At 40.5% G+C, this 27,446-nt stretch overlaps 1 protein-coding gene and 1 pseudogene across 1 annotated transcript; one reads left to right on the plus strand and one right to left on the minus strand.

Annotated features, from left to right (window-relative positions):
* The first annotated feature begins 244 nt into the window (after nucleotides 1-244).
* LOC139580288 (microcephalin-like) overlaps nucleotides 245-27,446 on the plus strand; it is a 33,851-nt pseudogene continuing 6,649 nt past the window's right edge.
* Nucleotides 11,750-27,155, minus strand: LOC139580444 (angiopoietin-2-like). The gene is made up of 9 exons (XM_071409118.1): nucleotides 26,734-27,155; nucleotides 22,151-22,306; nucleotides 18,529-18,650; nucleotides 17,948-18,180; nucleotides 17,564-17,691; nucleotides 15,681-15,782; nucleotides 15,383-15,549; nucleotides 13,907-14,037; nucleotides 11,750-13,154 (listed from the first exon to the last, which is right to left on the minus strand). The coding sequence occupies exons 1-9, from the start codon at nucleotides 27,013-27,015 to the stop codon at nucleotides 12,994-12,996; spliced, it is 1,482 nt and encodes a 493-aa protein (XP_071265219.1). The 5' UTR covers nucleotides 27,016-27,155; the 3' UTR covers nucleotides 11,750-12,993.

A 27,446-nucleotide genomic window follows, 5' to 3' on the forward strand; every position in this document is an offset into this window, starting at 1 on the left:
CCAAGGTCAGTTAAAAAAAAAAAAGCATAATCGTTTGTCTCTACATTAGCTAACATATTCCTCTCAACTGTAAATTTTTAGCATGATTCGTTATGACGTTATAATCATTTGCTATTCTTGTCAGCCATCTTTGCTGAAGAAAGTTTCCAGCCTTGGGTCGCATAGCGTCAAATTCGTCATGGGAACTACTCGATATGATTGGTCATCACCCAGCCGTTGCCACTGGTGATTTGCATAAAGTTGGGAAAGTTTATATTTTTCACCGCGTCCTATACCACCTTCGCACCGCCCTATTCGCGTCTCAAACTGTCCTTCCATTGAAATGAATGTGAAGCAGTGTTTCACCGCGCGGCATCCTGTGTGTGTGTCATTTTCACCCGCGACGTCGTTTTCAAAATAGGCCAATTCCAGGAAATTTCAAACATGGCAACACTTTCACCAACCAATGACAGGTTACACCACATCCACTTCCCAGCAAGCCTTGTGTCCTAAAAAATACACGCGCGGAAAGTCAAGATTTTGGAAAGGATTTGTCCAGCGCCCGACTAAGTAGCAAAAAGTGTGTATATATAACGTTATATATATATTTTGTTTTTTTAACCACACATTTTAGTTAACAGATTACACACTTTATACAATTAGTAGCAAAATGACAGTAACTACTCTGTTTGAAATGGTCTTAATTCAGTCGAAATGTTCTAGCTAGCTAGCTAAAGTTAGCACTCCTTACTCAATGGCAAGTAGCTAGTCATGGTCACAGTTTGCAGGGAAATTAAAGCGTTTACGATTTGCATTCAAAAGTTAGCTACTTTGCTAGATGTCTTCGGACCCAATGTTTTGTGAATTTGCTTGCAGTAGTATACATACACTTTGTAGTTCTAGTTAGCTACCTAGCCTAACTAGATAGTTACGAGTTTGCAAATGGGTGTAGTTACAGTCCGGTAAACGGTACCGGAGCACCGGCTCTCGGACCAACAGGCTCCGAGACAACTTCTACCCCCATAAGACTGTTTCGTAGCCAGACTGTTAAATAGTAAGTTAAAGATGCGCTATGCAGAAATCTCTCCGCCATTTCCTGGTTGCTAGAATTCTATTTGTTCGCCTAATTTTAGTTTGTGACAAAACAAGCAACTAATTAAATAGTGTAGATAATGTGCCATCTAAACAGCTGTGAAATATATTTTACATAACCAAAAATATTTTTTTTTCAGCTGTCTGAAGTTGGTATACAAAACCGAAAGTAAAAGGCGAACAAAATAACTTAAGAACGGTAAGCATATACATAAAATACATAGAACAGCTCTACTGCTCCTTAGACTTTCTTTCAATGAGAATGACAGATCTATACCACTTCGGTGTGAATTTGGTCAGGTCCTACAAAAAGTTAGATATGGCAGCTTATTAATGGTACCCAAACTATCTGCACATACACTACCACACAACCCCCACACATTCACTTACGCAACATATGCACATGCAGACTGATACAACACAAACACATTCATGCGCACGAACACACTTTTACTCATTTGCTGCTCTGTTATTTATTTTACTGTCATTATTTTCTATCCTGTTGCCCAGTCAATTTACCCTGCCTTCATGTATATCTACCTCTTATCTCTGCACTTTGATCTGGTACTGGTGCTCCATTGTTGTATTTTATTTTATTCCGCTTGTGTTACTATTTTATTTTTAAACTTTGCATCGTTGAGAAGGGTTCGTAAGCAAACATTTCACTGTAAATTCTACACCTGTTGTATTCGGCACATGTGACAAATACAAATGGATTTGTAGCTTTTTGTAATATGTCATCAAATATGGTTTATATTACTTGCCAGAAGCACCCCCCCCCCTCCCAGCATGCGCCCCCATTGCACTAGCTAACTGACTGCACTTTCCTTCCTCAAATTGAACTTGGTTACTTCTTTCTCCAATTTTGTAGGGAAATCCTTCAGTAAGAGACTCAAATGACCACAAACAGTACACCTAAATCTGCTTCTATTCTGAAAGGTAAATGTGTAAACTAACATCATGGTTTGGATAGCTTGCCTAACTAGCTACAGCTTTTTCTTGTATTTTCTCATTTGTCTTTGAATAAAGGATGGGGGGGTGGGGTTTGATATTTTCTCTAGATGTTGTTGCCTACGTTGACGTGTGGTCATCAAGTAAAACAGAGAATTACTCGAAACCGTTCATCCAGCAGCTGCAGGATATGGGAGGTGTGGTGAGTTACCCTTTTATACATGGATAACTAACCCTGTCATAGATGCTAACTACATTAGCGCCTATTGACGATAGTGTATTCTGGTTGAGGGGGTTCTGTTAAGATCCCAGACTCTCATTCTGAACGTTAAAACGCATCGCTTGCGGTACGTTTTTGGAAACACAATGAACGTATCTTTCATATTGGCGAGGAGGGGGAAAAGGGTTAAATTACATCTTTTATAGGTTAGTGTTCCCACATGGCCATATATTTCCATGTTACAGCTCATGTTTAGACATAGCTAATTAGCACAGCTGGCCACCTATCTAGCATGCTCCTAACACCTGTATGTTTATTTGGAAGATTCCTTCTCGCTCTTATGAAAGATAAGGAGCATATGTTTAGGGGGGGGAAACAGTTTGAAAGTGATTATTGATGTGTCTAAACGTTAAAACACAGCGTCGGAATTGTAGTTCACATGGAGCCAACTGTGGGCGACTAACTGCTGAAAACCCTATGTACGGAGAAGGGTTTTCGAGAGCTATTGGCTAACTACACAGACGTTTGTTTTGTGAAAAATTCCACTCAAATCCGTTATCTTTTGGTATTATGCAAAACACATCATACTGTGACATTTTTTTTTTTTTTGTTCTGTATCTTGAAAATGTGACTGCTGACATGCAAATAATTTTGGAGACTATCAAAACACACCAACATTGTTTTTGAGTGGTATTTTCCTTTAAGTAGTTGGAAAGGTTATTACTATGTACACATTTCACATTGTGATATTTACCTGTATCATTCCAGGTATCTAAAACCTTCAAGAAACAAGTCACACACGTAGTCTTTAAAAATGGCCATCAAGCAACCTGGAATAAAGCCAAGAAGACAGGTGTGAGACTTGTGTCTGTCCTCTGGGTGGCCAGGTAAGCCTCAAGCTTCATTTCCATTTTCAACATTTAGCAGACGCTCTTATTCAGAGCGACTCGCAGTAGTGAGTGCATACATTTATATACTGGTCCCCTTTGGGAATTGAACCCACAACTCTGGTGTTGCAAGTGCCATGCTTTACCAACTGCGCTACACAGGACTACAGAGTAAACGCTGTTCGGCCTTAAAGTGCAACATCGTAGCAATGACAACGATGTGTCGTCAATATCTATTGGTCTGCATGATGACAAGTCGGTGACCATTTTGTTGTTTTTGCAATTATTTCATCAGCCACAAGGTGTCACTGACTGACAAATAAAATAGCTGTGAGCTCTGTTATTTATACTGAGCGAAATATAAACGTGACCATTTCAACGATTTTACTGAATTACAGTTCATATAATGAAATCAATCAATTGAATTAAACTAATTAGGCCCTAATCTATGGATTTCACATGACTGTGCAGGGGCCCAACCATGGCTGGGCCTTGGAGGGCAGGGGCCCACCCACTTGGTAGTCAGGCCCAACACAAGGGCTTTATTAATGACATAAATATTCATCAGTTGTCTGGGTGGTTGGTCTCAGATGTTCCCACAGGAACACATTTGTGCATAACATATTAGCTAAATAAACTTTTTGTGAGTATGGAAAATTTCAGGGATATTTTAAGCTCATGGCACATGGGACCAACGCTTTACATGTTGTGTTTATATTTTAGTCATTTAGCACACACACTTATCCAGAGCGACTTACATGAGCAAATCCAATTATATTTTTCACATGCGCCGAATACAGCAGGTATACAGCAATACAGAAGGTACCTTACCAGAAAATGCTTACTTACAAGCCCTTAACCAATGCACTTTTAAGATTTTTTTAAACCAAATATAAAGATACTTAAAGTCACTCAATAAAATAACAATATTGAGGCTATATACAGGGGGTACCGAGTCAATGTGCGGGAGTACATGTTAGTCGAGGTAATTTGTACATGTAGGTAAGGGTAAAGTGACTATCCATAGATAATAAACAGTGAGTAGCAACAGTGTGAAAACAAAAATGTGGGGTAAGTGCCAGTCAGCTCAGGGCCCAACACTCTTAACCGTAGGCTACCTTCTGCCCCTGTTATCCTGTCACTCATATTGTTTGTTTTATTAATGCAGATGTAAAGATGATGGTGAACATGTTGATGAGGAGTTGTATCCGGCATTAAATGATGAAGTCAATTCAGCACTCAAGAAAAGGGTGGTAGGCAAATTTAATTCTCAGTTAGGTTTAAGGATTCACAGTGCATAACTTCTCTTGGGTTTCACTATCAAGAAGACATTAATATACCAGTGGGCAATAGTTAATCACTGTCATTAATTACTTAGCTTTCTGCAATTCATCCATTACTGCATATTTACCTAATTTCTTTAAATTATTAGGCTATGGAGATTATTTTTATTGAAAGGGTCTATTGAAGTGTTTTTATCTAAAATGAGTGTTATATCTTTTATTTTATTTTTATACAGCATCGTTGTATGCAGCCAAGAGACACCCCTGAGAGGACCCCTGAGAATGACAGGCGCATGAAGAAAAAACTGGACAAGATGATCGAAGACCTAGTACCAAAATCACCTTTTAGTAAGGAATCTCTCCTCATGTCATACATTATATTCATAATATGTTATTCATTTAATATAAATAAATGTTTTTTTTTATGTGTGGTTGTGGTTTCATATGTAAATATATTTCTGTGTAGTAGCAGATGTGTCCCCTTACATTATTGACGAAGAGAAAGGAATAGTTTACAGTCCTTCTATGAAACGGTGTGACTTCATGGCACAGAGGCTGAAGGAGATGAGAGAAGCTAGGGAAAATCTATCCGCCACAGGTATGTTTTGTGACTGGCCAATAGTTTTATGTGTATAGTATGTGTAGCATCTGCAAAACATGGGCCGGGGTGTTAAACGATTGAGTTGAGACATATTTGCTGACTCTAGTTAATGCTTTCTCTCAGCTTCACAGATGGGACAATCTAGGTTATCGCCTGAGTTTAAGCCTTCTCTTGGGAATACACCATCCCACTCTTTCTTGAAAAACCTGGGTAAGTACATAAGATGCATTGACGGTATCAATTTTACCATGCTAGAAGTTTATCAGTATATTTTCTTCTCATAATGGCATATCTTTCTCCTGCAGAAGAAGAATCTGATCAGGATTTTAATACATATTTTGGCTCAAATCAGACTGATGGAGAGGAGCAACATGAAGCCACCTGTGAACCACAGCACAAGAAAGACTTTCAGAAACCTTGGAAGTCAACGTGCAGTGATTTGCCCAGACAAAATGCATTGGTTCAAAGCCCTTTGCCCAATTCACCGGCTAAAGAGCGTAAACAAGACAAAAATCCTAAGAGGACCTCAATTAAATGTAATGTCATCAAAAAGCACATATCCTTAGAGTCCCTGTCTGGATGACTGCCCGGAGGGTAGCAAGAGTGTGCAATCAGTGTTTACGTTTAACAGTTTCGGGATGGGAAAAAATGGGCTATCATCCAGCAGAAGTAATATGGAAAAAGTCACACCACCTGTCAGGAAAAGCAGAACACCACAGTCCCTTCCAGAAAGTAAGCCAACTACTAATCTGGAGATTTCTAGTCGCCGTTCTTCAAAATTTTTACCCGAAAAACCCACTGTGCCTCATCGAACATCCCTAAAGATTACCACACCGAAATCAAAAGTGAGCGAATGTAGAAAATCCTCGCTTCCTGCTCTAGAAAGATCTTGCACGGTCTCAAATAGCTTCCGTGCCTCCCCTTGTGCAGACGATGATGATGGGGTATTTGTGGACTTCTTCTCTCCAGCTAACAACCCTAGGAGACAACGAAGCTGCCTCTTACCCAGCTTGCCCTTAGAGTCCAAGGTTCCGATCCCCTTTGAACTGGAGCCTCAGCCTAGCCCTGGGAAGAGGAAGAGGGGCAAGAGTGAAACCACAGGGTCTGAGTCGGCCAGTGCCAAAAAGAGAACACATGGGGTGCCCAGTGTAAGAGAAACCAGCAGTGTAAACAGCATGTTAGATCAACATGCTCATCCACGCCAGGATACAAAGGGATGTCCATCCTCCGAGGACAATAATACAAAACAAACTCTGACTAGAAGAAGTAGGCATAGCGCATTGCCATTCTCTAGAGTGTCTAAAGACTTCACTGATGAACTGACTAGTGCCCCTGACCAGCAGAGTGCTTCAACAGATCCCACACACCTTTCAAAACCAAGTTTGGCAGCAGCAAACAAAGCACTAGATAAGCACAAAAGTTTGATTCTCTTAACTCGGCACAAGGACAAACAAGTAAAAAGTAGCCGACATTTCAAAAGTATATGAATTCTAAACTGTATATACTACGTGTTGGGATGTTACCATGTCATCAATATAATCAATGCAATGGTATTCAAGACATTAGCATGTTTTACTAATCAATATACATGGAGTATACAAAACAGTAAGAACACCTGCATGACAGACTGACAAGGTGAATCCAGGTGAAAGCTATGTCACCTGTTAAATCCACTTCAATCAGTTTAGATGAAGGGGAGATTGTTTTAAAGAAGGATTTAAGCCTAGAGACAATTGAGACATGGATTGTGTATGTGTGCCATTCAGCAGGTGAATGGGCAAGGCAAAAGATTTAAGTGCCTTTGAACAGTAGGTAGTAGATAGTAGGTACCAGGCGTACCTGTTTGTGCCAAAAACTGCAACACTGCTGGGTTTAATATCAAGAATGGTGCACCACCCAAAGGACATACAGCCAACTTGACACAACTGTGGGAAGCATTGGAGTCAACATGGGCCAGCATCTCTGGAACGCTTTCGACACCTAGTTGAGTCCATGCCCTGACGAATTGAGGCTGTTCTGAGGGCAACACAATATTAGGAAGGTATTCTCAATGTTTGCTATACTTAAATGTAACTGATCAACATCAAACACTTTTGCCTCTCAGGTAATAATAATAATATGCTGTAGAATTGGCACAGTGGTTGTTGAGTTTCATTATCCACATGAATGTTTGCAATCTTTTCTCTGCCAGTGTCCCAAAATGTGATACCATTTTATTACAGCATCAGTATTGCATTCATTAACCATATCATACTACCTTGATGCAAAGGCTGAAAAACATTGTATGGCCCATGTAAGTTAATCATATTGTGAATTGGAAGTTTTAATATAGCCTATTGAGGATTCCCCTGAAATGATGGGAAAACAATATTAAATTAACGGTTTAATACTGATGGGGTGATACATTTTCTAATAAACAAATGTTAACCTTTCTTGAAGAACCTTACTGACAATGTCTGTTCGCCTGATACCATCATCACACAAAAACAAGCGAATACGCATTCAGCAGTTGTAGGCAGAGGAACTGCCTACAACTGGAACCAAATTGATCATCTTAAGTTGCTTCTGTGGTGGTGTTGGTTGTAATTATTATAGCCCGCAATTGGTTTACCCAATAAATTACCTGAAGCTTGTATATCGTGTATGACTCTTTTACTTTTTATAGCCAATCATTTTAAACAGTGTCATGGTTTTGATTTTCATAGATATTTATTTAACCTGACAGTTTGTGACTGGAATACGACTTAGGCCCGACACCTAGAGTTGGTCTACTTGTTCGCTATGATCTCTTGGTAAAGCCAACCTGTGGAGGAACAGTGGCATATTGTTTGCCTTTTGTGTTCCATTCCTTTTGAACACAGCTGCTCAAACTGCAGTGGGTGAATGAGTAGTCATGATGGTCTTTGAAGCTGCTGCCACAGGGGCTCTCTGTGATACCTACATGTTGGTAGGATAACATCCTCTCCTGTGAAAATGTACCTGACACTGTCTTCTGTGTTCGCTCAACCTGAACAAAACTTCAGCTCTTAACACTGAAGAAATCTTGTTTGAATTCCCATGTGAACTGTATCGCAGAATACATCATATTTTTTTCATCATTACATGCGCTAGTTCGTCTACTTTCTTAGTTTACATTTAATAGAGTGATTTGAATAGAATGTGTCATGAAACTTCCACCCCAAAATCTGATGGAGGAAAAAGAAATCGGGGTACTTATCAGGAGAACTGGCCCCTTGATTTACAACTGTGGAAGAGATTTCAACCTTCACAGAAGAGCCTGTGTAATAGGAGCGAGGGTTCTCCCCAATGAATGTAAGCTTGTAAGAGGTGCTGCTCCACTTTGTGGAATGTGCATTTTTTTTTTATGAAATAGTTTTTCCTTGATTTGTTATCATATAAGGCCATTTTTTGCGCTATGTTGCAGGAACTGGCATTTACAGGTGTTTTTAAAAAAAAAAAATGCAAAAATCTCCAAAGGAGTGCCTTGTTAAAAAGTCCTGGGAGCACTCATAAGATATTATGGAGTGAACTGTTTGGATTTGGCTTCAATCCCCTCCGCATCTCAACAAAGGTAGACTTACCATTCACCAAGAGTGGAATGAAGTCATGTGCAAGTACAACAGTCATGACATAAACCACTTTTAACCTCTTTGTTCTTCTGACACTATCAGCATTATCAAACTTAGTCTATGATTTTGTAGAGTAGTTTACTGAGGCAAAATATATGTTTAATGAAATGTTTTGATGAAGCATGACATCTGATGTGATCTTTGTACCCTTAGCAGTAAGGGGAGTTGTCCTGTATGTGTATCATTGAGCATTTATTTGTATGACCCCCTAATGTAGAAATGAGTTGATTTTTATCTTGAGTACTTGGCTTTATAAGATGCCATTGTGCATGTGCTCTTAAAGAACTTCAGGAAACATGATGCCGTAACCACTTTATTGGCTTCATGCAGCCTAACCGTGTGATTGTTGATGTTTTCTATGCACGGCTGTTGCAAATGTTCAATCGGTAATCAGATCTTTGTACCCTTGTGCTTTTCAGTTAAAATTGGCCATTCCAGCCCCCCTGACCCCAGATAGATTAGGACAAAGGCCAATGGAAGTTGACTGTATGGATAGAGCCTGAGTCATTTCAGTTTGCATAGACCGGCCATCAACGGGACCTCGTCATACCCAAAATAATTTCCTTCATTTGTGAGAGGCGCATTGAAATGGAGCCTGGTGCAACAGTTTACACCAACTCTTTGTCTTAGGTTTATTTAGTGCAGACTCTTTGTTCAATGCCTGCCCTCTTGCACTGCTGCCAGAACATTGCATAAGTGAAGCCAAAAATCCCCTTTGAGGAAACTCCAAAAAAACGTAGTTGTTGAAATTCCTCATTTGTTTCTTGGCAAAAGAGTGAAAAATGAATAATAGTTCTTTAGGCTTTTTACCCTCTAACAGAAAATCCTCCTAGCCAGCTTGTTTGATGTCAGAAAAACATTCCCAGATCAGTGTCAGCAATGGGCAGCCAGTCTCTTGCATTGCTACTGAAAACATTGTTTCCTCCCTGATGCACACCTTTCTTTGGTATTATCAACAGCAGCATTTCTTTCCATCCCATATAATCAGCTTCCATCACAGTGATGATGGTTGATGTCCATCTTAAAGATCAGTGAGTAACTTATTTCAGCACTGCGCTAAGGACAATCGTTTGCGATGAAGGATGACCAAACCATGCCATGCTTTACTAAAGAAAGCTGAAACCTTTTTTACATTTTTATCAATGAATCCTTTTATGTCCATTTGTATAGGGGTTTTGGGTGTGTTTTTCTTTTGAGTATGGCAGACTTAAAAGGGTTCTGTTGTCACGGAGGATCTAGGTGTTGTAAAACCTTCAAATGAAAAACAAGAACATGTCTAAAGTGTGGTTGGACAGGGTGAATTATTTAATTATTGTCGATTGCTAACACACTTTGTCACAACAGCCCTCAGATGAAATGTCAAGCAATCCTCAGCTCAGTCGATATACTGGGCTACCTTCTCAACAAAAGGCCTGTTAAACTTTTCTCGACCCTTGCCGTATGCTGACTGTTTCCAACCCCGCCATTACTAATACGCAACGAGCAACCTTTTTATCACACCTGGGCCACATTGATGTCACGGATGCCCTGTTATGCATGTAAAGCAGTCATGTATGGGGCCGTGTACTGGTGGGCTTTTTTGGATGCCCTCTGCTCAGGACGCCTTCACCCCAGACTTCCGGCTGGGGGACTGGAGAGCGGTTCCTGCCGGGAAAGAGCCTGTTCGCCCTGTCACTAACTGTCGCTCAGGTGTTCAGTGCTGATTGACTGTGAGGGGGCGGTGGTACTACTGTGTCTGTATATAAGATGGATGGTCCAGAATAATTTTAAATACCGGCGGTGCGCTCCAACCTGTTTTACACTGTTTCATGGCCTTGGGGGCGTTTATTTCCTCTTCACACATCAAATTCTGCAGATATCTGGCATGTGGTGTTCACTGTTTACCTATCCAGAGCTGTACCACTGTGTTGCCGCTCGATATCAACAAAGGAAAGCAATATGCAAACTATTGAAAACTGAGACTTTATGGCTGCTATTATCCCTTAGTCATTATTTAGGTGTGTACTTTGTATTGAACTCACTGTGTGCTAATGTACTCTAAAGTGCATATAATTTGTTTATAATTTTTCAATCCAGACTAAGGACATTAGTTATGACAAGCATGCCCACAAAGTAAGTAGATCCAAACCTATTTGTTACAGCCACATTTGGGATCTTAGACAGATTAACATTTGATCATGTCTTGTTGAACTTCTTGGCAGTACTTTGCCTTCTCAACCTACTAACCTCGATATTTAGAAAGGTTTTCTTCTTTACACCTCTGGCTCCTCAGAAAGCAGCACATATTGACCCAGGTGGTCCAAACTCTGGATGGGTTCCCAGTGGTGGACCAGGTGTGTAAGAACACAACCCACGTGGTGTCGGTGGGCCACCGGTGGACCCTCAACATTCTCCTGGGCGTCGCCCGTGACTGCTAGTAATATTCCCCTAAACAGGTTTTGTGGTGTTTGGAGCAAAGGCAATTCCAGAAGAACCATGTGAACTTTCAGATCAGTTTCCAGCAGCACCTGAAGATTCTACTAATATTGTATACTATTCTTATTCAAACATAGCCCTTGGGGTCATATTGGTTAAGTCTATGCTTTTATAATGAAATTGCCTGGTCAGTTTACTAGCATATGCTGCAACTGTCTCTAAGAGCTGGAATTCCAAACAATAGGAAGTGGGTAGGACACCTAATTTTATTGCCATTAATTAATTTTCAAAGCAGTTTTTCACTCCAGCATCCTGTGTCATATGTGGATGTTGCTTCTTCCTGTCCTCTTCCATTCATTAATCTTTGGCTTGCATCTGTGAAGGGGAAGGGGTGTTTTGCTATAGAATACTGTCTCATCACATTTCCTTTTGAAATTGCACACAGTTCTGTTGTGGCGGCCAAAACAATCTCCACACTCCCTGAAGGCTCTTGATGAGCCAGGTCATTTGATTTGAATGGGGCCATTCAGCATTTTTACCTGACACACGCTCAATCTGTGCTGATTTCTGTCTTGTGCAGTAGTGGGTAGTGCTGAGGTAAATAGCTTCCTGCAAAAGCCTGACGTTGTCCGAGAATCTAACTGAATTGAAAGTTGAAGGCATTTTTTAAACATCATAGGCATGACACATCAGACATTTTAAACACATTTTTAATGTTTTGTGTTAAAGCAGAATGAAGACATAACTGTAGCTTGAATTTAAGATAATTTAATTTGCATGGTGTTCTAATGTCTTTCTTTGCCTTTCTGACAACCATTATCCATACTCCACATCATTGTTTCACATCAGATTGCGCGACGGCCGTCGGTGGAGGGACGAGCGTCACGTAGGAGTGACAGGATCTGACAAGACATTGTACTCCACACAGAAAAATTCCTAAATACACTAATCCTACTCATAACGCCAGTCGTTTAGAAGAATTAAGTGAAAAGGTTTTGGTCCCAAATGTTCACAGAAGCATGGGTAAAATGTATTACATAAATTATTATAACCATAAATCACATTTCTACAGTACAACAATTAAATTCGATTGATAAATATAAGCAGATATGCTCCACTTTCTCTGGATACCTTGTACAGATTAGGATCACAACAGAGTACGTAGCCTAAGTCAGGCAAAGGATGTGGAAGTCAAATTACTCAGTCGATTGTGTAATCATGGAAAAAGTTGAACACACTTGCAATAGATTCCCACAAGTGCATAATTAGGTTAATTGACATTGATTACATGTTTTGAGTAACATCCCAATCAAAGTTATCACATCTGATTTTAATACATTTTGTGAACCATCTATACATTTTAAATTATATCATGTGAGTATGTACAAGCTCTAAGAAAGAAAAGCAGTAGATTCATTACTGATGACCATAGTGCGTTATGTTCATATTTGATCAAGTATTTGTACCCTAGTTCTCTGCTTTTAGTATTAGGCCTATTATAAAATAAAGTAACCATTTTCAAATTCATTGTATCAAATGTAATGGGGTGAAATATCGTTATTACAGAATGTACTTGGTCAACCTTGCATTGTGTTACACACTGACCTTTCCCCTGGTATTGCTTGTTATAGAAAACAATACTGTTATCTCTACCACAGTTCCAGTTAGCTATAAATACCTGTTTTATCCTTTGACTGCCTTGTCCTGGTTGGTTATGCAGTCCAAAGCCCATATGTTTCTGAAAATACACAGTTCATAGACTTCTGCATGTTTTCACCTGTCAATTTTGTTGGAGTGAATTAATTTGTTCCTTTCCTTGTGGTGAGGTTGCTGTTATGGAGCAGTTCAGTCTTTTTTTGCCTGTCTTGTCTGTAGTTTCCCAGAGTGACAATGCTCTCCTATGTCCGTCTGTGAGAGGCATGTCTCTGGGACAGCCTCAGAAGTCTACTGGTCTGATCATCATTGTGGTAGACTTCAGTGAGTAGCCTGAGCCCTTCCAGTAGTACCATTTGATTCCATTGAATCGATTAGAGTTCTGGCCGTGCTGGAAAAATATTCCGTTCAAGTTAGAGGGGCCGCAGGCGTCAAACCACCAGCCTTGAAAAGCAGAAAACAAGAGATTGTCAGTCTGAGGTTTTTCATGATGTGCATGGTCTATAAGACAACAAGCCCAATCAGGGGCTGTGCTTCTCCTTCTAACAGTGACGTTTTGTATTATCACATTACGATTAACTCCCACAGTTTTGTAGCCTCAGTTTCGTTGAGTTCAATGGGAAAGTCGGGATTGTTATATCACATGGACTGCAAGTTGTGCAGCTCATCCCCCCCCCCCTGTGTATGTCATCTTAGTCCTATTTTTGTTCATATGCAGCTGGTTATCCCCAACAATTCCCTGAGGTATAGGGATTCCTCTATGCGAGACCTCGGGAGGGGAAATCATTTGGAGAGCAGCTTACATGTAGAGTAGGCAGACCCCCGATACACGGAACAAGTCCAAGTCTAGCGCCCAAAGCAGTCTACAAATCAGAGGCATGGAGGAGGACCTCTATTCTGAGCTCAGAGAGAGGGGGAGGGGGAAATCCTTAGTTCCCAGACTATTAATGTCAACTGTTGCAGGGGCTGAATTCCCAACTGAGTTAATTACTGATCAGCTCATATCTAATTTTGCTTGAGAGCCTTGACCCCACGACAGAAGGAAAAGGCAAGACGTCTTTTAACTTTTTTTTCTGGGGGTAGTGCCAAACGCTTGTGGGGGGGGGGGGGTTAAATGTGAAAATGGAGGAAATAATTGATCTTAATGAAGGCCGGTGGAAAAGCCGAGGAGATTGGCAAATGAACCTGTTCCTTACCTCCTGTTGTCAGTTGTGAGCATTTGCAAACACATCTGTCATTGTCGGCATCTTTTGTGCTGAAATCACTTCCTGGTTGACCAAGGCTACTAATTTTGCCTGCTGTTCCACTGTAGCCTTTAAGGTGTATCCTGTGTAAAGAAAACAGAGAAATACAATGTGAGGAGGAAGTACATGATTGCCATTCGTCGGAAGACCCAAGTTTAGTCCGCCAAGGATTCCTTACTCTGCTAGCACTAACCTACAAGATGCTGTGTTTGTAGATCCCTTGGTTTTCCGTGACTACTTTTGAACCTTTCTTGTGCTCCATGACAAGCTATCGGCACCCAAACTCAACTCTGGACCACGAAACCAGTGCCACGGAATTTTTTCATTGGTCCCCTCTAATGAGGGACTGATTTAGACCTGGGACACCGGGTGTGTGCAATGAACTATCAGGTAGAACAGAAAACCAGCAGGCTCTGTACCTTGTAGGGTAAGAGTTGAGTAACCCTAGTATAGGCTATGTCTTCACACTAGTCATTTGCAAGTTAAGTGAAGCATGACAGCTGCAGTAGGGTTTGCTGACAGAAGGGCCCTGTTATGGTTTGGTTGTTTTTTACATTTTAGTCATTTAGCAGATGCTCTTTTCCAGAGCGACTTACAGGAGCAATTAGGGTTAAGTGCCTTGCTCAAGGGCACATCGACAGATTTTACACCTAGTTGGCTCGGGGATTTGAACCAGCGATATTTTGGTTACTGGTTCAATGCTCTAACCGCTAGGCCTAACTTCCGCCCACTCATTCTGTCGAAAATATCAGTGCTGGTGATGAGGTATTGATGTCATTGCTAACCTCCGTTGTTTTGTGGCCTTTGAATTTTAGTATTAAGATGAGTTATATGGAAACATTTATATTTCTGGTTCTAGAATAGTCAAGGGTCATACTTCGAGACTAAAGTAATGAATAGGAGTGTGCTTGAGTAGAGGTCTGCTCAAACAGAGGAAGTATCAGTTCTCTCCTTAAAATCAGCTTATGTTCAGCAAAGAAAATGGCAGGTACTGGTGATGTCTAGGGGTGCAGATTGAATGTTTAGGAGACCGAAGCATTTTAGTCTTCTGTTTCACAGATCCTGACCATTTTCCAGATTACAAAATATTTATTTTGGACTGGTGACAAGTGTTTGATCTTCCCACCGCCCACCCTACATATTTATATTTTCAGGCAAGGTAAATGTTTTGTTTGTTGATTTTCAAGAACATGTTGTATGCACCATTTTGTTAGAACTTACTTTAACATTACTACATCAAAACATCTTGAGTAACAGACTAAATCTGTCTCTGTCATGCAGCTATGATAATGTGTTTCAGTCCACATCGCAAAGTACTAAAAGCGATCACCTATATTTAAAGGTCCTCCACACAGACTCCCCCAACATAGTTTCCGTCACATAAGTAGCCTAGCATTGGAACACCACACCTGGGAAATCTAGGCATACCTGTAGTTTTCTGCTTCACTACCGAGAGAGAACTGGTCATATAGTGAGAATCCTGAGTTTTCCTCCCAATCCATCATCTGTATTCTCAAGACGTATGGTTGCTGATTGGTCAGTATCGAAACAAACTCATTTCCCAACCAGTATTCATCTGAAGGGTTTCCAAAGCCCTTTGAAGGAATATAAAAACATAATTATTCAACTTTTAATATGATCATAATGTTTGTTCTGTTTGTTGCCACTGGCCAGCGTTATCTAAGCTTTGTGCTGTGGGACTGGGATCATTTCCTCTAGCGCTCACCATTTTGTACTCTTTCCACGTACGGTGGAAGTCAACCCGACCATCAAATCGTTTTTGTAGTACTGTCCATCCACCCCCCTCCATCTCCATGTCACAGTAAGCCTTCAAACAAAACAACAAAGATTTTCTCCCGGTATCTACAGCAACAAACTTAACAATAAAAACAGTTCCATATCAGTAGTTTAAAAGCAATGGTAGTTTTGTGAGAACAAGCGATGTGTAATTGCCAGATTGTAACTCACCAATGAAAAGTATCTAAGGAGAACCCCTACTCAACCACTCCACAAATTTCTTGTTAACAAACTATAGTTTTGGCAAGTCGGTTTAAACATCCACTTTGTGCATGATTTTTCCAACAATTGTTTACAGACAGATTATTTCACTGTATCACAATTCCAGTGGGTCAGAAGTTTACATACACTAAGTTGACTGTGCCTTTAAACAGCTTGGAACATTCCAGAAAATGATGTCATGGCTTTAGAAGCTTCTGATAGGCTAATTGACATCATTTGAGTCAATTGGAGGTGTACCTGTGGAAGTATTTCAAGGCCTACCTTCAAACTCAGTGCCTCCTTGCTTGACATAATGGGAAAATCAAAAGAAATCAGCCAAGACCTCAGAAAATAAATTGTAGACCTCCACAAGTCTGGTTCATTCTTGGGAGCAATTTCCAAACGCCTGAAGGTACCACATTCATCTGTACAAACAATAGTACGCAAGTATAAACACAATGGGACCACTCAGCCGTCATACCGCTCAGGAAGGAGAAACGTTCTGTCTCCTAGAGATGGACGTACTTTGGTGTGAAAAGTGCAAAGCAATCCCAGAACAACAGCAAAGGACCTTGTGAAGATGCTGGAGGAAACCGGTACAAAAGTATCTATCCACAGTAAAACGAGTCCTATATCGACATAACCTGAAAGGCCGCTCAGCAAGGAGGAAGCCACTGCTCCAAAACCGCCATAAAAAAGCCAGACTACGGTTTGCAACTGCACATGGGGACAAAGATCGTACTTTTTGGAGAAATGTCCTCTGGTCTGATGCAACAAAAATAGAACTGTTTGGCCATAATGACCATCGTTATGTTTGGAGGGAAAAGGGGGAGGCTTGCAAGCCGAAGAACACATCCCAACCGTGAAGCACGGGGGTTGCTGCAGGAGGGACTGGTGCACTTCACAAAATAGATGGCACAATGAGGCAGGAAAATTGTTGATATATTGAAGCAACATCTCAAGACATCAGTCAGGAAGTTAAAGCTTGGTCGCAAATGGGTCTTCCAAATGGACAATGACCCCAAGCATACTTCCAAAGTTGTGGCAAAATGGCTTAAGGAAAACAAAGTCAAGGTATTGGAGTGGCCATCACAAAGCCCTGACCTCAATCCCATAGAAAATTTGTGGGCAGAACAAAAAAAGCATGTGCGAGTAAGGAGGCCTACAAACCTGACTCGGTTACAGCAGCTCTGTCAGGAGGAATGGGCCAAAATTCACCCAACTTATTGTGGGAAGCTTGTGGAAGGCTACCTGAAATGTTTGACCCAAGTTGAACAATTTAAAGGCAATGCTACCAAATACTAATTGAGTGTATGTAAACTTCTGACCCGTGCGAATGTGATGAAAGAAATATAAGCTGAAATAAATCATTCTCTCTACTATTATTCTGACATTTCACATTCTTAAAATAAAGTGGTGATCCTAACTGACATAAGACAGGGAATTTTTACTAGGACTAAATGTCAGGAATTGTGAAACTGAGTTTAAATGTATTTGGCTAAGGTGTATGTAAACTTCTGACTTCAACTGTAATTGTACATTTATTCTGAATGTAGACAGCTTATAAATTGCATAGGACAAATGGATATTAACATAAGAGTTTAATTGTACCTTAATCTCCTGTGTAGTGTTGGGAAGGGCCAGTGAGTAGACTCCACTGTCTGTGTTCCCCGACTTGTAGAGTGCAGCACAGTCTGGGTATGTGGTCGGTGTATCCTGCATCATGGTAGGCTTGTTCACTGCAAAAAGTGGATAGCACATCAAATTTATACTGCAGCAAGTTTACTTTTCCATAAATATATAGTAGGATAGTTACTTTTCAACAGTGGTTTTGATCTACTACATTTGAAACAATTTTTATTTTTTACTAAACCTATGTCTTATTAGACTAATTGAATTGACCATAGCATTCTGGCCTTAATCAATGATGCTGCTGAGATGCCAATATCCCCCCCCCCCCTCCTGAGTCTATCAGACTCTGTCACCCTCCTCCACCTGCGGGGACGGAGATGGTGTAGATTAGGTTGTTGACGGTCTCCAGTAGCTCCTGTTGCTGCCGCTGCAGGGCAGAGCTGTTGGTGGTGGCCCGGAGCAGCTGTTTCTCCAGCTCCTCGATGACGGCAGTCTGTCTCAGTACCAGTGTGGAGAGCTGCTCCTTCTTCTCCTTCAGCTGCTCCAGCTCCACCTGCATCTGCACCTCCATCTCCCCCACCCTCTTCTCCAGGTAGCTGAGGAGGAGGAAGGGCAGGGTACACGCTCAGCAACTCGCAACAGAGCTGACAGGGCATTACTGGTCTTATAGCACTACATAGTATGTTTGTGTTGTCCCAGCAATTATTACTGTTGTGGACTGTTGTACAATACATATGGCAACTCAACTTCCCTGGTTTCCAATCCAAGCAACTAGCTATCTTATCAAGAGGTTTGTTTTACAAAACTGTTTCACACAGAATATAGGAAACATTAGACTAAATATTTACTATCTGGTGTTTGTAGCCTGTTTAGTTAAAGCATGATTTAGAGATTGGGCACCTGCATGACAGTGCAGTTTACTACAAACAACAAAACATCCTTACCTGTTTTTGTCATTCAGCTTGCTTATTTCATTTATTTGGAAAATGAGCTGTTTTTCCAACTTATTCGTTGACAGAAAGTTCTCAAGAAGCTGACGTTCGAGCCGAGTTGTATTATTTATTACCTAAAGATGAGAGACAATTACTTCCCACAGAAAATGTTAGATGAGATTGCGCTATTAATTGCTGCAAGCCTTTTACAGATTAAATTAAGTAAACATACTTTTGTTGTCATTGTCAGATATTTGTCAAGAATCAAATTAAGAACACAGGATCTTGAGGGATTTGCTTTTGATTTCCCGCAAGTAATTTTTGTTTTGTATTTTCAGAATCTGCCCTTAAAGGGGCAATCAGCAGTTGCTACCTTGCCATGAACAAGTATTTGCCCCCTTTCTGATTTTCTCTTTTTTTTAATATATTTCTGACACTTAATGTTATCAGATCTTCAACCTTGACCTAATATTATATAAAAGAAACCTGAGTGAACAAATGACAATGTTGATACTTAATTAACAAAGTTATGCCACACCCAATGTCCCTGTGTGAAAAAGTAATTGCCCCCTTACACTCAATAACTGGTTGTGCCACCTTTAGCTGCAATGACTGAAACCAAATGCTTCCTGTAGTCTTTCCCATCCCTGGGGATACATTTTGGCCTACTCTTCCATCCAGAACTGCTGTAACTTAGCAACATTAGTGGGGTTTTGAGCATGAACTGCTAGTTTCAGGTCCTGCCACAACCTCTCGACCGGGTGGTGGTAGTAGTGTAATAGTTTGGGGATGCTTTGCTGCCTCAGGACCTGGATGATTTGCCTTCCTTGAAGGAACCATAAATTCTCCTCTGTATCAAAGAGTTCTAAAGGAGGCCATACGTCCATGAGCTGGAGCACAGCTGGGTCTTGGAGCAAGACAATGATCCAAAACACACAAGTCAGTCTGCATCAGAATGGATGAAAAGCAACAAATTTAAAGTTCTGGAATGGCCTAGTCAAAGATGAGACCTAAACCCAATTTGAGATGTTGTGGCAGGATCTGAAACAATCATGTCATGCTTGAAAGTATCTGTTATTTGATCACATCTAATATTAGGTTTTGGTTGAAGATCTGATAACATTCAGTGTCAGTTATGTGCAAAATAGAGAATGAGAAAGGGGGCAAATACTTTTCACGGCACTGTATATACATTTTTGGACTTTCCCATTAATGAAATGTACCCATTGATTCTTGAAGAATAGAACTTATAAATTCCTCATCAGAGCCCAAAATATAAGCTTGTTTTACTACAATGGTGTAAACAAAGTCAATGTAAACAAACACTGTATATTCAAAAAACCTCGATATAACTAATTTTGATATCATGGATGGTCAATCCTATCATTAATAGCTCCATCTATGAATTTGAGTGGTTCCAATTCTCCACCCCCATCCCTCAGCTTTTTACCGAAACAGTGGCGGGGACTCGTTATTGTTTCAACTACTGATTACTTTAAAGTGGCAATCTCAATTGGGAATGTGGTATGACTAAATGAAACATTGGTCTTTTCCTGGCTAGAAAAATATCTCAAATTAGTAATATGTAATGGATTCTGATATCTCCCTGTATTCTCTAGAGTAGTCCGTTTCATAAACAGCTCCATAGTTCACTGCAATTCTTTTGGATCAGCTACAGTTGAAAATAAATTGTGCACAGCCTGCCATAAGTTTAGTTTTTATCCACACTCACAGTAGACTGAAAACATTTACAATACAACACCCTCAAGAGATTTGTATTTTGTAAATGTAGCCCTTGATAAAAATTCTAGGAGTGCAAACTCAATTTGTAACAGTCCTATCTTACTTCATGTGCAAACACTTTGTGGTTCACTTCACGTTCTTAGAGCACAATTAGCATGGGTGTAGATGGTCGTGGAAATCTGTTTCGAAACAGGAAAAAACTGAACAATCAAATTCCAATAAAGGACAAATATATTGGAAAGGGGCAGAGGATGTAGAGGCTACTGTGAAAGAGTGGCTCTATAATGTAATGAATTTCTTTAGATGTTTTGAAATCCTAGGTCCAGAAAACCCCTTCTGATTTTCCAGTTTGAGGAACTGAACTCAGCAAAATCCTGGGCCAATTTGTTGTTTACATGAATGTTGGGTATGTGTCTGTCTACCATTTGGAGCTGGTGTTGGTGACTTTGAACACACGGATGTCTGATTGTGACAAATTGATAAACCCTTTCTTGTGGGAATACAATGGTGTTAGTAACAGGAAATGCTGTGTAGTTCGTTCACAAAATGGTCAATGGCCTTCTAAAGCAAATCATAATCCTGGCCCTGTTGGACAGCATTCGATTAAAAATATATATATATTTTGCCAATTTGATTACTTTTGTCATTAATTGCAGTGTTTCCCCTAGGATTTTTTTCAGTGGTGGTGGCAAAGTTAGCATGGGGGGGTGGGGCTAACGGCGGTGTCTCTGACCAAACATTTTAGAGGCCCTCTTGGCCACAAAGCTAATTTCCTGCAATTCTACACATTTTAACCATGGGGCAGAGAAAAAATTGCAGTTTTAAAGCTAATTTCCTGCAGTTCTACACTTTTCCATGGCTTATGCAGTTTTCTTATGCTATTGGAATGTGTCAAACATAAGAAAATTAATGGGGTCCCCATGCCATGACATTTTTGGAATTGAGCATTCTCCCTGACTCAAGTTTTTTTTATTTTGGTGATTGTTTTGGTGACTTTATTTTGGTGATATATAGAGCTCCATGATCTTTTCTACATACTTTATGTCTGGTTTTAGTCGTCTACTTTTACACTGAAAACATTTTACTATCCCCGCTGCTGCTAAATGAATGTTTAGTCATTTAGCATACAGTGCCGTGAAAGTATTTGCACCATTTCTGATTTTCTCTATTTTTGCATATTTTTTTATACTGAATGTTGTCAGATCTTCAACCAAAACCTAATATTAGATAAAGGGAACCTGACTTTACAAATAACAAAAATGTATACTTTGGGGATGCTTTGCTGCCTCGGGACTTGGACGACTTGCCTTAATAGAAGGAATCATGAATTCTGCTCTGTATCAGAGAATTCTAGCGATGTGAGACTGATCAACAACTACAGGAAGCGTTTGGTTGGAGTCATTGCAGCTAAAGGGAGCACAACCAGTTATTGAGTGTAAGGGGACATTCACACAGGGGCATTGGGTGGCATTGGGGCAGCAGGTAGCCTACTGGTTAGAGCGTTGGACTAGTAACCAAAAGGTTGTAAGATCGAATCCCCGAGCTGACAAGGTAAAATTCTGTCGCTCTGCCCCTGAACAAAGCAGTTAACCCACTGTTCCTAGCCCGTCATTGAAAATAAGAATTTGTTCTTAACTGACTTGCCAGGTAAAATAAAAATTGGGTGTGGCAATTTTTTTTTAAATTAGATAAGTATGCAATTGTATTATTTGTTCATTCAGGATCCTGTTATCTAATATTAGGTTTCGATTGAAGATCTGATAACATTCAGTATAAAAAAAAATGCGAAAGTAGAGAATTAGAAAGGCGGCAAATACTTTTTCACAGCACTGTATACAGTATGTATATATATCACACACACAACCAATATTGTTAAGTTAAAGGTCCTCACCTGCGCCTCTACGTTGGTCAGTTTCCGTGTTTGCTCAGTGGTCTGACTCAGCAAGTTAGCCCCAATCTCTATCATGGCTGCCGTGTGGTTGTGGACAGCATTCTGCTGGATCTGGGCCATCTCCTGCTTCATGCTTTCCTGGATATAGTTCTCCAGCTGCAGTAAGGATCAATAAGAGTTGACGAAGGCAGGTTAGTGAGATGGTTTAAGTGATATATCAGTATTATTGGTTCACTGTGATGGCGTCAAATGAATTGTGTATGATACTGTGGTTTACCATATGGATGTCCCAGTGAATGTGTAGCCTATTTCCCTTTTAGAATTACTCCTTTTAAGCAGTACAGCCTTGTCATGGAGTTCATGGCTTTTCCCCTTGTCTGACCGAGAAGTCTTGAGGTAGATGTAGACAATTATCCAGTGACAGGCCAGGCATTTTGACTAGTGTTTAGATTTACATTATATTGAAGCCTCAAATTGCTGCAGGAAGTTCACTTGCTTCTGTTGGGGTCAAAAATAGAAGACTGAGAATATTTTCCCAGCATCCCTTCTGATTCATATTAATTAATGCCATCACTTGAACTATACTAGAGATTAATATCTAACTGAATCTACACATTTTTTATATGGTTGTTTTTGGTAACATCAAATTGTATCACAATCAATGGAGACTGCACTGTAATTCCCTGTCAACATGCTATATTCAACCGCTAAGGTTCTTTTTGTAAAATTGTACTTCTGAATGAGCCTTTACATGACTTAGGTTCAGTCATCGTGACGACAACTAATAAATTGTCAAATATCTACTAGTGGAAAAGTTCTAAATAAGCTGTCTTCTCTAGTGTCTATCCCACATGGTATCATTGTCTTCAGAGAAAATAAAAGCTTTAGATAGGAGTTATGTCCCCTAATCAGTATCCACCTGTCAGATTTAGAACAAACCCAATCATAAAGCTTTTTCTGCATCAAGTTCCTGAGTGGCAATTAGGCCTGAAAGTCGTGTAAACAGGCTGGAAATGATGAGTGATGAGTTGCATCCTCTACGACACAGCGTCTTCCACTGCAAGATGATATCATGGCACTTGTAGACCGAGTTTTTCTGGTATTTTGCGTAAACAATTAGGTTGTATACCCATCCGCCAAGAAGCTAAACTATTGTGACTAAGTTTAAACTGGGAAGCATATTTAGCCTTTTCCCATGTCAATGAATGACAGTGCTGCAGTCAGTGCTAATTTTCTTTTTTTCTTCCTTTCTCCACTTCCATATTGGCTGTGATCTTGGACACAGACACGTGGAGGCTGGAAGAGTGTGCCATCGGAACTGCAAGCGGGAAGTTCCCAATGACGGCTATCTAATCAGCTGTTTACTCCACTCCTGCCTCTAAGGATTCCACGAGCAATGCTTGTTTTTCCTCCCCGTTAACATGAAAAGCGTGATCGCAAACTGACACATCTTTTAAGTTCATCCGCTGGACTCCCTATTTTTTTTCAGAGTGGGACAGTGCAATAATTTGAGGTATTATCTCTGCTCTCACAATAAATGTTCATTTCATCAGTTGATGTACAGTGATTTCCTTTGTCCTTGACTCAGGGTCTTACATTGTGCAGTACAGAGGAAGAGCCTTTCCTCTGTTATTACAGATCATGCCAATATTCCCACAAGCTGTAGTGTGTGAAATTATGACGTGTCAGGAAAAATTATATTTTATTTTATTAGCAATGTATTTGGGAAATAGATACTTACATTTTGCATAAGGCTTTGTTCTTACTTGTTAGTATTAGTAATTCTCTTCAAATGACCCTATTACATAGTCTACTTTTTCCTTTAAAATACCTCCAGAATTCTGGATGCATTGAGCCGACCTCACTTTTACCAGGAGTCTCTGAACCTTTGCAGATCTCCTATAGATTAGTTCCGCTCACTTGTTTGTTTTACATCCAATGTATTGCATTTCAGTTAAAGACTGGACTTCCTTTCCATGACAGACATTAATGACAATGTTCTTAATCCTTTCCATCCAGAGTAGTCACTTTAGGCCAAATCCTAACCTTGAACACACATAACTCTGACTATTGTGTAGCATAAATCATGCATGTCAATTGGATTTGAGATTTTAGCAGAGTTACACGCATGTTTGCGCATAACAAATCTGTCCTTCGAGGATAGAATTCTGTGAGGCAGTGAACGCTTAATGAACTGAATGACGGATTATCACGGAGTCTGAAGACTACAGATTCACTATTTTAACGGCTTCATTTCGAGGCTTTTAAACTCCGGAGTGAGAGCTGACTTTTCAGATCAATCACTGTCCTTAGCTTAAAAGTTGCTGTCCGTAATGTATTTCTAAGCTATGTTGAGTGCCATATTCAAAACATCATCCTTTAAAGACTACATTTTTCTAATTGAGGTGTTCTTATTAAGCAGTGGCTCTGATGTAACAGCAATGACAAAAGGTCTAGGGACCCTAACGCTTAGCAGCAGCTGACCTAGCTGGCGGAGTGATTCAGGTCAGGGTCTGTTTCCTTGAAGAGGTGTGAGCTGTGTGATAAGACTTTGAAGTTGTGCTTGTCTTGTCAGAGCTCTATAGACCTCATCATTAATCAAACTCTATAGAGAAGAAAGAATGGAGGCAGCCCAAGCAGAGGCACTCTGTTTCTTTCACAAGCGATGGCTCAGCAGTGCTGAAAGGGATGCGCACGCCCTTCATCTGGGCACCTGTGTTGAGGCTTTGTCACTTCTCAGGCCCTTCTCACCCACTCACAGAGCCACCACAGCCCTGCTTCTGTTCTGGGACGCTTCTTTGTTTTATGGTCTTTCAGGATACTTTCTTCCTACTTCGGCTCACATTCACTTTCTTATTGCTCAAGACTGAATCCATTTCAAGATGCCCCCTTCGAATAGTAGGACAATGTCACAATTCACTTGCCTACATCCTTACAAGGTCAAGTTCAGTCCTCTCAATCAGAATCTGAGGATTCTTTGAATCTGAATGGAAGTCTTTCAAAGCCATCTTGGCAGTAAGGAAAGTGACTGGAGTATAACGTGCCTGCACATCACTGAAGAGTTGGTGTGTACACTAGGGCTGTGAAGATACTGGTATCACTGTTTTTGGGGGAAGAAATGATTTGTTCCTTTTAATAACCTGCTGTATGTAAAATATTGTGTGCTATAGCTTGGAAAATAAATGTGACTCTGGATGACATGTTTGTTTCCAACATTAGGGATGTTTTCCTAAGGAAGTCAAATCCGCTTTGTTTTGTTTCCTGCCATGATACTAACGAGAATCATGATACTGGTATAGTCCTGGTTCTACTGTATACTCTTGTATTCTCTCATGGGGGGGAAATAAAATTGTCCTATAGAAAGCAACTTGTAAAACGGGGCTCTCCAACCTTGTTCCTGGAGAGCAACTGTCCTGTAGGTTTTCGCTCCAACCCTAATCTAGGGCACCGGATTCAATTAATTAGCTGGTTGATAAACTGAATCAGGTTAGTTGCAACTAGGGTTGAATTGAAAACCTACACAAGGGTAGCTCTCCAGGAACCGGTTTGGAGAGCCCTGTTGTAAGCCATATTGAGCGGAGTGGGAAACCAGAACCTGTAACTGGCCTAAATGAATATTTCCCTGAGTTGAAATGAGTCCATGATACTACATAACATCACCTCTGCACAGTAAGATACATAATGAGGTCAGTTTAACACAGATTATACATCTATGCCGAAGGCTGCAAAAGCTTACTGTCTCTTAACTTTATCATCTTAAATTTACGTAACATAATTAGGGCTGTGACGATCAAGGAATTTTGGATGATTGTAATTGGCCAGCCAAATGACCGCAGTCACCATTTGAATAGCAATATTTTTTTTATTTCTATGCATTTGCTGCCATAGAAATATACTGAATATAACGGGCGTCCCTTTTCAAGTCAACGATGGCATAATGGGTGGACTGGCGGCCATTGCGAGTGTACCCATAGGCGCAAACAGGAAGTAAAATGATATGCTGTGATTTGTTGATTCAACTCAATATCATAACAAATACATTCCATTACATGACCCACATCAGTTAACAGAATTTGAATGACATTTTTTTTTACATTACAATAAAGTTTCATGTTAAGAGTCCATGGTACAGCTGAAATGGACTCAACTGCAGGAATGCTCAGCGGTCCTGTCTTCAATCAGCTGATTTAAAAATGTTATGGTTATGATGGTTATTTTCATGACTCTTCATCCATAACCGTCAGTTATACGGTGATTGTGCCAGCCCTAAACATAGTGGCAGAGCAGCAGAGCCATTAATTTACTGCTTAATCACTGAACGGCTCATAGCACCCAACGGGGTATCCGCAACCAAGTCCCTTATGTTTTAAATATGGGCACTCATCCAAAGAGTGCAAATAACATACCTTTTCGTGGAACCATTTGTAACATAAATTAATTAGAAAGACGAAACAGATCATAAGATATAGAGTGACTGAATAAAAAAACGTATAATATCATGCGAATGGGTGTGAGACCTTGTTGAACACACACACCTGCACTCCCAGTAGAGAAGCTGTGAGAAGTCAAGCAGAACACTGTACCTTGAGGAGCCACTGCGTGTTGTTCTCCATGATGTTCTCCAGCTGCTCCAGCCTCTGGGCAGACTCGTCATACTCTGCCGGATCGTCCTTCTGGACCAGGTTGGTGTAGGTGCTGCTCGGGGTCCTGCAGTTGTCCTGCTCAGGCAGCAGAAAGGTGTAGCTGCACGGGCCATTCTGGATCTGGTACTGTCTCTGATTAACAGCTGTCGTGTCTGGAGTTTTCCTGTAGCCGGTCCCCCGGGCCAAGCAGCCACTCAAGACCAGTAAGCCAACATAAAACATTTTAAGAATTAAAACGAAAATTTGTATTGTAAAATTGTTATCCAAAATTCTTCTTTTGGGTCACTCACTGCCTTTCAATGGATTTGTTTTTAGAAGGGAAATATTGTTGTAATTCTTTCCTCTGGAATATCCAAATGCACACAGTCCTCTTTCAATTCTTCAGGTTCTTTTATAGGCGGGAGGAGGGGATACGGTCAGCGGGTATACCGGGTAGATGGTGTCATTCCTGCAGGTTCCCAGTCCTAGACTGCACGCTTACCCTTTTTCATTAAGCCCCCAGCCTCTTGGTTTCAGCTGCAGTTGGCCCTCTGATTAGCTAGATATGGGAGTGAAGGCAAGGCCCCTCCCACTACATCCCTGTGGCCAGTCACTGTGAAGAGCAGCTGGGCTGGAAGCAGCAATGTGGAGACTAGTTCTTACACACACACACA

The sequence above is a fragment of the Salvelinus alpinus genome, chromosome 7 (genome assembly GCF_045679555.1).
Source record: "Salvelinus alpinus chromosome 7, SLU_Salpinus.1, whole genome shotgun sequence".
In the NCBI taxonomy this organism is placed as follows: domain Eukaryota; kingdom Metazoa; phylum Chordata; class Actinopteri; order Salmoniformes; family Salmonidae; genus Salvelinus; species Salvelinus alpinus.